Genomic DNA, 12,371 nt, shown 5'->3' with positions numbered 1-12,371 from the left:
ATAATAAGAGACATCCAAGGGCTCTTCCCTCTCTCCCTTTTTCTCCGTCTCTCATTCCCTTCTTCTCTCCCTGTCTTCTGCTCTCTCCTGCTATGTGAGTACATAGTAAGAAGGCCACCATCTGCAAGCCAGGGAGACACACCTCCCAGAACCCTACTGTGCTGGCACCCTGAGCTCAGACTTTGCTACTCCGGACCTGTTAGAAAATAAACATCTGTGGTTTGAGACACCCTGTCTGTGGTGTTTGGCTAGCCTAAGCAGGGCAGATGGGCATATATTACTGGGCGATCAGAACCAGGAATGGATGCCCTGTGTCCACAGCTCTGCTCCTTGTGCTCCTTTTAACATCCTTGCAATGTAGCAGTTACTCCCTTTCTGGTAGCCAAGGGGAGTCCCAGCCTCCTACCACCCCATGCCTCTGCCTCCAAGCCCTTTCTCAGCAGGATGGACAACTTCATTCTTGAGAATCTGTGAAGAGGTAAGAGATGCTCAGAGGCTTCAGAATAGCCTCCAAGTCATCTCTTCATTCTCAGAAAAGCCCTTGGGCTCCAAGACCCAGGCCCATCTCCCACCCTTCATGTCCATTCCACAGAAGAGCCATTAGTCCTGAAGGCACCCACCTCTGTCCCACCATGGGAGGATGGAACTCCTAGTCTCCTGGGTGGGTGCAAAGATTAGGGGCACCAATGGAGGGCCCAGGCCTGCGTGAGTCCCTAGTGCATCAACCATAGCCTATACAGTGCTGACTGTGAGCAGCAGCAGTCAACGAGGAAGGGTGACCAAAGCCAGCTCAGTGACTGCCACTGTGCGCCTCTGGGTCCCTGTCTACTGCACCTCTCAGGGGCTCGTTCCCAGTCTGGAGTGGGGCCAGAGGTAGTGGGCACTATTCGTAAGGCCACAGAGGATATAAAAAGCACACCCAGGACAATGCCAGTGCAGATGGCACTCCACAGCGTTGGCTGCTATGCTACTTGTCATGTTGCTCCTGTACTGCCACTTTTCACATGTGGCCTCACCGAAGAGTCCTGTGATCCTGTCACCAAATGCAAGTCTGTGTGCCCCATGCACAGTGAGGCCAAATAAACTGAAATGTGGGGGGCTGAAGCAAACAAAGGTTTGCTGCAGAGCCAAGCAAGGAGTACAGGGGGCTTGTGCTCAACTCTCGATGGTTTCAGGGAGAAGGTTTTATAGGCAACATTCAGGGTGAGGGCTGCAGGGTATGTGACTTTCTTCTGATCGGTTGGTGGTAAGATGATAGGGAGTGCTTCCACAAATCTCAGTCACGGTAGATTGAGATTTCTGGCTGAAATCTGGGGTCTCAGCATACAGTTCCATCTTCTACCTGAGTAGGAGTCTTAGTTCCTGCAGAAGAACTCAAAGATATTGGTATGAGTATCTCTTGAGGGGGAACCAAGACACTACTCCAAGGCTGCACTGTGGTTTCTTGGCTGTTCCTCTTTCATTTCTACATCTCCTCCTTTCCCTGATAGCAACTTTTTGAACCCGACTATTGAGGAGGAACTAAAAAGCCTCTTGATGAGAGTGAAAGAGGAGAGTGAAAAAGTTGGCTTAAAGCTCAACATTCAGAAAACTAAGATCATGGTATCTGGTCCCATCACTTCATGGGAAATAGATGGGGAAACAGTGGAAACAGTGGCAGACTTTATTTTTGGGGGCTCCAAAATCACTGCAGATGGTGATTGCAGCCATGAAATTAAAAGACGCTTACTCCTTGGAAGGACAGTTATGACCAACCTAGATAGCATATTCAAATGCAGAGACATTACTTTGCCAACAAAGGTCCATCTAGTCAAGGCTATGGTTTTTCCAGTGCTCATGTATGGATGTGAGAGTTGGACTCTGAAGAAAGCTGAGCACCGAAGAATTGATGCTTTTGAACTGTGGTGTTGGAGAAGACTCTTGAGAGTCCCTTGGACTGCAAGGAGATCCAACCAGTCCATTCTGAAGGAGATCAGCCCTGGGATTTCTTTGGAAGGACTGATGCTAAAGCTGAAACTCCAGTACTTTGGCCACCTCATGCAAAGAGTTGACTCATTGGAAAAGACTCTGATGCTGGGAGGGATTGGGGGCAGGAGGAGAAGGGGACGGCAGAGGATGAGATGGCTGGATGGCATCACTGACTTGATGGAGCTGAGTTTGAGTGAACTCCAGGAGTTGGTGATGGACAGAGAGGCCTGGTGTGCTGCAATTCATGGGGCCGGAAAGAGTCAGATACGACTGAGCCACGGAACTGAACTGAACTGAACTGAACTGATTGGTACTCAGGGAAGGTCTAGGAGGTTGAACCTTTTTCCCACAAACAAGAAACGGGGGACATAGAAAGCATTTGTACCCAGGAGGGCCCCACAGCATCGGCCTCAGTTTCAAACTCTGTGAAGTGATATCATTAACCCAGGAAGTGAGGAAACTGGGGCTCCAGGAAGCCAAGGCCATCAGGCAATCCAAGAACCAGACAAGAACCCCTATTTCCAGAGCCCAGTGGGCAGTGATCCCAGATGCTGCAGGGTGGGGGAGACAGAAGTAGAGCACTAGCCACAGGATCCACCCTCCCTGTGCCTTGACAGTGGGCATGTGCTACCCGGGGGCCCAGGGAAGGGAACATGGCCAGGGCCAAACAGGAGCAAAGGACGGATGCAGTGACAATTAGGAGCAGGGAAGGTTACCTTGCAGGGGATCTGGGCACCTGGCTGAGGAGGGTGCTGGGTTCAGGACCAGCCCTCACCACTCACATGGAACCTCCAGGCAGTAGCACAGGGAAAGGAGAGAGAAGAGACAGTCTTGGTTATCAGGCTTTTTTCACATTCTCCTCAACAAAGTTACCACACAACCCTCCAACCAGAAACACAGCTGTTGGCTTCAAGACTAGACTCAGCCAAGCCAGGGGCTCCTGCTCTCTTCTGTGAACACTGACCACCCACCTTCTAGGCCTTTCTGGAGAAGGGAGAGCCAGACCTCCCCAAGCAGCTGATGCCATGGTTCATGGATGATCAGCAGCTAACACCACGGTTCATGGATAAAGAGAGCAGGGGAGTGGAAGAGCCCTGGCCTCCCACCCCAAGGGACATGTGGCCATCACTTCTATCTCCACACAGCCTAGAGCTTCAGCTGCCCAAGCCTCTTCCCTCCCCATCCCCAACCTCAAGTCTCAGATCATTGTCTGACCAGTCTGTGAACCATACATTAAGCACCATTTTGAACATAAAGTATAACATGTATATGCAAATTCTAAGAGTTCAGAGCAGTTCCTCCCTTGAAGATTTTCTCATCCATTGTCTGCCTTTTCAACAGCCCTGTAAGGTGGTTGGGAGAAAGTACCATTCTATCCATTTTGCAGGTGGAAAAAGGAAGTCTCCATGTACGAGTCAGGGTTATTATGGCTGACTGCTATAATGACCAGAAAAAAAAAAAATCCCTTATTTCTTATTCATTCAAACCCAGTGCAGATGCTCTGCTCTGTGGCCAGATCCAGCCATTTTGGGAGGGCACTATCTTTGGGGGTCTTTTGGGTCCTCCCCAGGACACCCTGCAATCTGCTGGTCAATCCAGGAAAGTGTGGAGAACCACACAGGATATGGTTCTTCAGGCCTGAAGGTTGACATGCCCCTGGCTTCAGCCCAAGTCCTATTGACCAAATCACAGTCATACGACCCCAGCTTTACTGCCAGAGAGGCTGGGGCATCAAGCCGGGGTCCTGCCAGCCCCAGGTTAGATGCCTGGGCCCTGGCTCCCCTCACCCCATCACCCATCTTCCCATAGGAGTTCCCCACACATGTCCTCTCTGAGTCTACTTCTGGGGCACAGACTGAACCAAGACTGTCTAAACTGAACCCCCACATGTGGCTTCAGCCACAGGATTTATGATCAATTAAAAACCAGAGAAGTATAAAGAGACAGGAAGATATTTCCATTCACCTAAGAGGAAATTGCAAGGAGGGAGATTAAAACCACATTTGAATTACAGAAAAAATAATTGGCAAAGTTCCTGGAATCCAAGTACATTCCTGTAATGAGTAGAATTTGCCTCTCCTCCACTGCTAAGCCGTGAGCCTCCGATTTCAGAAGGCCCAACTTAATTACAGTCTAGTTGGATATTAAAGTTGCAGCGACTCAAGTTCATCAACAGTTGCCTAATTACAAGGTCTCAGGAGGGAGGTCTATAATCAGTTTTTAAAAGATTATCTCCTACACGTAGCACCTTCCACAAGTGGCCCCTAGAATCTTTCCAAACATGAGTTAACGTCCCTTTGGGAGATTCCAGGCATGTGAACTTTGCTGTGCGTGCATGCCCCATCATGTCTGACCTTTTTGCAACCTCATGGACTGTTGCCCGCCAGGCTTTTCTGTCCATGGAATTTTCCAGGCAAGAATACTGGAGTGGTTGCCATTTCCTGTGAACTTTGGTGATGGACAAAATTTGGAGTCTCTGTCAGCAAAATAGGTGTGACTCAGATACGGAAGCATGCAGACACTGGTTCAAGGTCCAAACCACGAAAGGGAAGGTACAAAGTAAACATGTCAAGGGTAGAGAGGAGTTTGTCTCCCAGCTCCGGTGGGGAGGGAGTCAGGGGACCCAGAGGCCTATCTCAGTTCTGGCCAGCTTCCATTTCCAGAACACTGTGTTCATGCAAAGAAGGGCCTCAAAACAAGTCAGTGGTCAGGAATTCCAGGACTGGCCTTCCTCCCACAGTGCCCCCACAGCATGCCACGCATCCTCTGGCCCATGAACAGGAGCTGTAGCCCTGGCACCTGCTGCATCCTGTCTCGCCCATGACAGCCTCCGACACAGTACCCAGGTCTGGCAGCCAAAACTCTCCAAAATCATCACCTCTACTGCACACCAGAAAACGTGCCTCCAGCTCTCACCAGCTGCTCCTCTGCTAAGGCAAAGTAGCTATGGGGAAAATCTCAGCCACCTGCCTCAGCCAAGCAGTGAGTGGGGAGTCTTTTACCCGCCCCAAGACTGACTCTTCTCCTCCAACCTCCACGCACATCTATACCTCCTTGCAGGCCCACCAAGACAACCCCACTTTCCTTCCAGAGACTTTCCCCGGGCAGGATTCTCCCTCAACCTTGCCTGATCCACACAGGATGCTCATCTGTCTGTCTCACTACCGGCCCTGGAGAAACGTGGGTTCCCAGCACTACACAGCCAAGGGATGGTGCCCAGCAGATGTTGGGAGGATCATATGAACCAGGGAGTTGGTGGAGAGCCAGAAGCTTGGCAAAAACACCTCCTTCCTGATGCATAAATCTTGTCACCAAAATATTGTTCTTCCTTCACTTTTCAAACAATTTTAAGCTGTTGTCAATCTGACCCATGGTTTATTTGGAGCCATGGGACAGGCAAAATCTGTATTATCTACTGCTATGTAACAGATGACACAGAAACCATCATCTTAAATCAGAATACTTTTATTATCCCACAGTTTCTATGGGCCAGAATCTGGACTTGCCTTAGCCTCTGATGAGGGGGGTCTCTCATGTGCCCACGGTCAGGCTCTCAGCTGGGGCTGCCGTCTCATCTGAGAGCTTGACTGGGGGGCTCTGTTTTCAAGCTCTCTCACACAGCTTTTTGACACACCCAGTCCCTTGCCACATGGGCTTCTCCATGGGACTGCTTCCTGACATGACAGCCCATATCCCTAGGATGAATGACCCAGCAGAGAGCAAGAGAAAGCACCCAAGATGAGCCTTTTGTAATCTGCTCTCAGTAGTAACATCCCATCACTTCTGCCAAGAAGACATCCCTGGTGGTCCAGCAGTAAAAAATCCACCTGCCAAAGCAGGGGACATGGGTCGATCCCTGGTCCAGGAAGATTCCACATGGCACAGGGCAGCTAAGCTCGTGCAACTAGAGAAAACTGGCAAGCAGCAATGAAGACTCAGCACAGCCAAAAATAAGTAAATTAAGATTTTTTGCAAACTTAAAGAAGTGAGTCAAAAAATTCAACCCGCATCCAAGAGGAGATTCCACAAGGGCACAGATCCCAGGAGGAAGTAATCCATGGGGCCGTCTGAGAGGCTGTCCACCACATTCTCATCGTTGCGGCAGATCGCAGCTTCCTACATCAGCATCTCCCACCCCACGTGCTCTTCTAGACCTTGCTGTTCACCTGCCATGAGGTGGAGTCAATGTCCTCTTTCCTGGCACCTGGGTGAAGCCTTAAGACTTTCGATCCATATCAAGTGACAGAGATGATAGTGTGTGACTTTCAAAGCTTCTACCCCGTTTCCTAGAAACACTCACTTTTGGAAACAAGCTGCCCTGCTTTAAAGAAGCCCAAACAGCCTGTAGACAGGCATCAGGACCCCAGGTCCACAGTCCAAGCTGAGTTCCCAGCTGATAGTCAGCACCTACGTGCCATGAGTGTATACCATTTTGGACAAAACCCCTCAGCTTGTGCCATGAGCAGCCCAAATTGAAAATTTATGAAGAAGACAGATTATTCTTATTCTTCAACTACTTAATCTTGGGGTGACTTGTTGTCCAGTGACAGATAACCAATACAGTTCCCAAATGTCCCTTCCCAGTGGAGGGGTGAACCTGAGAGACCCCCAATCTACCACCCTCAGGCCAAAGCTGGCAGGAAGAACTCATGGACAAGGCCAGGAAAGAGTGGCCATCTGGTATCCCACAGGTACCAGGCTGAGTCCAAGACAAGAGTACGGGTGAGCCACCACCCAGAGTCTGGGAACCCCAGGACAAGTGGGGCAGGCTCACATAGGCAGAATCTGGAGCCCAGTGGAGTCCAGCCCAGACAGCAGACTTGCCACTGTGCAGAACTCGGAACAGCTTCCTTGAAGACATGTCCCTGGCCAGGAATGCAAGGTAGATTTCAGCCACAGTCAGCCATTCCCAGATCCTCCTGTAGGGAGGGGGACATCAGAGTTCCCACACAAGGGTACTGTCAAGAATGGCTGAGCTGGAGAGCAGCCCTATGAAGTTGGGGCTGGGCCAGTGAGACTCCACTCCCTGGCCGACCTGAGGGAGGAGAAGGAGGAGGGCTTGGGAGCAGCATTGAAGCCCAGGTACTAGCCGTGCCAGGCACAGAGGATGGAGATCATGGAATCCTGTAGGTCCCCGGCCTTCTTCATCCAACTCTCCAGCCCCCACTTCCCCATAGGTGGATGAGGAAGCCAAGATCACATTTCAGGAAAACTCTTGCACAAAAAGACCCTTTTATATTTTTATTTTTTGAGAGAAAAAATGCGTGTGTGTGTGTGTGTGTGTGTCAGTGGCTCAGTCATGTCTGACTCTTTGCAACTCCATGGACTGTAGCCCACCAGGCTCCTCTGTCCATGGGGATTCTCCAGGCAAGAATACTGGAGTGGGTTGCCATGCTCTCCTCCAAGGGAATCTTCCCAGCCCAGGGATCAAACCTGCCCCTCTTACATCTCCTGCATTGGCAGGCAGGTTCTTTACCCACTAAGCCACCTGGGGAGCCCAAGAAAAAGGCAGGATGTGGTAAAGTCAAGGAAAAAGCTGCTGTTCTCACACACCAAACTCAGGTAAAGAAGGATCAGCAGGGTGGACAGGGGAGCATCTGAAGAAAGAGAACCCCCTCCTCCATAGCAAGAAGTAGGGGCCCCAGACAATATCCAGCACCCAGCCAACAAGATGCCCAAGGGAACTGGTGAGCTGGCAGTGTTTTCTTTCAAAAGTGACCCTTTCTGTGATCGTATCAGAGAGCCAGATATCCAGCTTTGTCAGTGACATCACAAACACACACACACACACACATCATCTTTGCACAAGAGTAATCATAACCAAAATATAAGAATAAGATAAAATTGCACTTTTAAAAAATGTTCACATTAAACATCTCAGTGTGATGTCCCATGTAAATCTCTTTTTAAAACAATGATATTTTGGTGCCTGAAACATCATAACATTTTCCGTGGCTTTTTTCTAGTACCCCATGCCCTGGGGCCAGGTCCCGGGTGAACTGGCCTGCACCTGAGCAGAAGGATGGCCTGGGAAGGCCTGGCTGGGCAGGTTACATTAGGCAACAGTGGGGAATGGCCACTCCCCCTTCCCCCAACCCTGGGTGTGGGACTAGCCAGGAGCCGGAGCTAAGGCTTGCACAGCTCTTGACTTCCAGGCTGAGAGGGGCCTGGAAAGGAAGCAGACATGCTTGGAATTCCAAAAATTCACCCGTCTCAGGCCTCTGCCTGCTACCCAGGCCTCCTGGGACTCCAAGAGCAGGGAATGGGGCCTGGAAAATAAGCCCAATCACCAGTCCTCCCAGAGACAGGGTGGAATTCGTGCCCACCCCCCACCTCCACTGAGTTCAGGATTTCCCGTTCAGACCCCAAAGCTGCCTGCGTGCCCAGTGGCCCAGCTCCAAGGATGAATGCTGGCCCTGCCACCCCTATAATGCCGTCTTCACTGACCCCTTCCACACGGAAATGTCCAGGAGGGGCCAAGGAGCAGACATAAGTGGGGAGGGGGACACCCTAGTCAGACACCTGCCTCTTGACACAGGGCAAATTTTTTCCCTTAGATCTTTGAACTCAGTTCATGCAGAATATCCTTCCTGACATTGGGGGCATTCTTAGAGGAGCCCACTTTGAAGAAATAATTATGTCCCTGAAACCAGGCTAGACAACCTCCAGCAAGCAGGTGTGGGCTCACAACAGTAGATGGGATGGCAGGCAGGTACAGCAGAGAGCACACAGCAGACGGGGGACAGCAGATGGAGGACAGCAAAGAGGAGACAGCAGACAGGGGACAGCAGACAGGGGACAGCAGACAGGACACAGCATATGGGGACATCAGACAGGGGACAGCAGACAGGGGACATCAGAGAGGAGACAGGAGAGAGGAGATAGCAGACGGGGGAAAGCAGACAGGGGTCAGCAGACAGGGGACAGCAGATGGGGGAGAGCAGACAGGGGACATCAGACAGGGGACAGCAGACAGGGGACAGCAGATGGGGGACAGCAGATGGGGGACAGCAGACAGGGGACAGCAGAGAGGGATAGCGGATGGGGATAGCGGACGGGGGACATCAGACAGGGAACAGTAGACAGGGACAGCAGACGGGGGACAGCAGAGAGGGGACAGAAGATGGGGGACAGCAGACAAGGGACAGCAGATGGGGGACAGCAGAAGGGGACAGCAGATGGGGGAGAGCAGACAGGGGACATCAGACAGGGGACAGCAGACAGGGGACAGCAGATGGGGGACAGCAGATGGGGGACAGCAGACAGGGGACAGCAGAGAGGGGATAGCGGATGGGGGATAGCGGACGGGGGACATCAGACAGGGAACAGTAGACAGGGACAGCAGACGGGGGACAGCAGAGAGGGGACAGAAGATGGGGGACAGCAGACAAGGGACAGCAGATGGGGGACAGCAGAAGGGGACAGCAGATGGGGGAGAGCAGATGGGGGACATCAGACAGGAGAGAGCAGACAGGGGACAGCAGACGGGAGAGAGCAGACATGAGACTGCAGACAGGGAACAGCAGACGGGGACAGCAGACGGGAGACAGCAGACGGGGGACAGCAGAAGGGGACAGCAGACAGTACAGCAGACGTGGGACAGCAGAAGGGGACAGCAGACAGTACAGCAGACGGGGGACAGCAGAAGGGGACAGCAGACAGTACAGCAGATGGGGGACAGCAGACGGGGACAGCAGACAGTACAGCAGACGGGGGACAGCAGAAGGGGACAGCAGACAGTACAGCAGACGCGGGACAGCAGACGGGAGACAGCAGATGGGGACAGCAGACGGGGGACAGCAGACAGTACAGCAGACGGGGGACAGCAGACAGTACAGCAGATGGGGACAGCAGACGGGGACAGCAGACAGTACAGCAGACGCAGGACAGCAGACGGGGGACAGCAGACGGGGGACAGCAGACGGGGACAGCAGACGAGGGACAGCAGACGGGGGACAGCAGACGGGGACAGCAGACAGTACAGCAGACGGGGGACAGCAGACGGGGACAGCAGACAGTACAGCAGACGGGGGACAGCAGACGGGGACAGCAGACAGTACAGCAGACGGGGGACAGCAGAAGGGGATAGCAGACAGTACAGCAGACGGGGGACAGCAGACGGGGACAGCAGACAGTACAGCAGACGGGGGACAGCAGACGGGGACAGCAGAAGGGGGACAGCAGAAGGGGACAGCAGACAGTACAGCAGACGGGGGACAACAGAAGGGGACAGCAGACAGTACAGCAGACGCAGGACAGCAGACGGGGGACAGCAGACGGGGACAGCAGACAGTACAGCAGACGGGGGACAGCAGACGGGGACAGCAGACAGTACAGCAGACGGGGGACAGCAGACGGGGACAGCAGACAGTACAGCAGACGCAGGACAGCAGACGGGGGACAGCAGACGGGGACAGCAGACAGTACAGCAGACGGGGGACAGCAGACGGGGACAGCAGACAGTACAGCAGACGCGGGACAGCAGACGGGAGACAGCAGATGGGGACAGCAGACGGGGGACAGCAGACAGTACAGCAGACGGGGACAGCAGACGGGGACAGCAGACGGGGACAGCAGACAGTACAGCAGACACGGGACAGCAGACGGGAGACAGCAGACGGGGACAGCAGACGGGGGACAGCAGTCGGAGTGTGCGGAGATGGCTGAATGGACAATAGCCTTCTTTCTAGCACCCCCACCTGTACTAGAGACCCTCCTTACATTCTTCATCTGTGCCTGAAAGTGTAGGAGGGAAGTTCTTGCACTGAGCTGACCTATGAGTCCGGTGTCAGTGGTTTGAGTACAAATAGCACTTATTTCTCCTCCAATCACTACTTTCAGACCTGTGTCAAGCCTCCCTTTGGGCACATTCTAGTACCAAAAACCCAATCTGAAAGACAAGTGTCCATGTGTCTACTCTCATTAAAACTCATCCTGCTAGCTGTGCTTCCCTCCCCCGGGCTGGTTGGAAGATTCGAGCTGAGGGAAAGGGCCTCCCTGGCAAGGTGTCACCTTCCCTTGTGAGGAGGTGCCCAGACAAGGTGTCTTGCTGGGATGTGTGGGCACTTGTCAAGGGAGTGGTCCTACAGGCCCCTACCCACTTGTGCCCCAACTGTTCCTGCAGTCTCCCACCCAGAGCCCAGCACTGCTGGTGGGAGTTCACAGCAGGGCGAAAGCCTCCGTGTCTGGTGGGGCACCGTGACTCACAAGATGGGCAAACTCCAGGGGCTGGTCCCTCTCCAGTCCTCTCCCTGTTCCACAAAGCCCAGGCCAGAGCATGGTGCCAGCCTGCTCAGCCAAGGCTGGACAGCCCGTTTTCCACGTGCAGGGCCCTCTAAGTTCCAGGAAGGACCCTCTTTCTCTCCCAGGGCTCTCCTCATGGGCAGCTCCAGTTCCTGTTATTGATGGCTATCTCGTCACTGTGTTCTCACATTGCTGAGTGGGATGGGAAGGGTGGTGTCATCTTTCTCTTGCATCTTTTTATAAGGGTGCTAATCCTGTTTGTGAGGGCTCCACCCTTATTCCCTAACATCTCCCAACAACTCCACCTCCTAATACCATCACACTGAAGGTTATGAATTTGGGGAAACACAAATATTCAATTCATAAAAGAGACAGATATTCAGATATTCATGATACTGTAAAATTTATGTAGAACCCTTGGGCTAACCTTTCCAAGGAAGTTGAAATGTCAAATTATTTTCCTAATAATCAGAACAGATAAGTCGCTCAGTCGTGTGCGACTCTTTGCGACCCCATGAAACGCAGCACGCCAGGCCTCCCTGTCCATTACCAACTCCCAGAGTTCACCCAGACTCACGAACATGGAGTCAGTGATGCCATCCAGCCATCTCATCCTCTGTTGTCCCCTTACCTCCTGCCCCCAATCCCTCCCAGCATCAGAGTCTTTTCCAATGAGTCAACTCTTCGCATGAGGTGGCCAAAGTACTGGAGTTTCAGCTTCAGCATCATTCCTTCCAAAGAACACCCAGGGTTGATCTCCTTCAGAATGGACTGGTTGGATCTCCTTGCAGTCCAAGGGACTCTCAAGAGTTTTCTCCAACACCACAGTTCAAAAGCATCAATTCTTCGGCGCTCAGCCTTCTTCACAGTCCAACTCTCACATCCATAATGATCACTGGAAAAACCATAGCCTTGACTAAATGAACCTTTGTTGGCAAAGTAATGTCTCTGCTTTTGAATATGCTATCTAGGTTGGTCATAACTTTCCTTCCAAGGACTAAGCGTCTTTTAATTTCATGGCTGCAGTCACCATCTGTAGTGATTTTGGAGCCCAGAAAAATAAAGTCTGCCACTGTTTCCACTGTTTCCCCATCTATTTCCCATGAAGTGATGGGACCGGATGCCATGATCTTCATTTTCTGAATGTTGAGCTTTAAGCC

The 12,371-nt window shown here is 52.2% G+C and overlaps 1 protein-coding gene across 1 annotated transcript; it reads left to right on the top strand.

Annotated features, from left to right (window-relative positions):
- Positions 1–9,468: 9,468 nt before the first annotated feature.
- Positions 9,469–10,635, top strand: LOC138984918 (hornerin-like). Its single transcript, XM_070360840.1, has one exon. The coding sequence runs from the start codon at positions 9,469–9,471 to the stop codon at positions 10,633–10,635; it is 1,167 nt and encodes a 388-aa protein (XP_070216941.1).
- The last annotated feature ends 1,736 nt before the right edge of the window (positions 10,636–12,371 follow it).

The sequence above is a fragment of the Bos mutus genome, chromosome 2 (assembly GCF_027580195.1).
Source record: "Bos mutus isolate GX-2022 chromosome 2, NWIPB_WYAK_1.1, whole genome shotgun sequence".
NCBI lineage: Eukaryota > Metazoa > Chordata > Mammalia > Artiodactyla > Bovidae > Bos > Bos mutus.
This window is presented reverse-complemented; position numbering and strand designations above follow the sequence as displayed.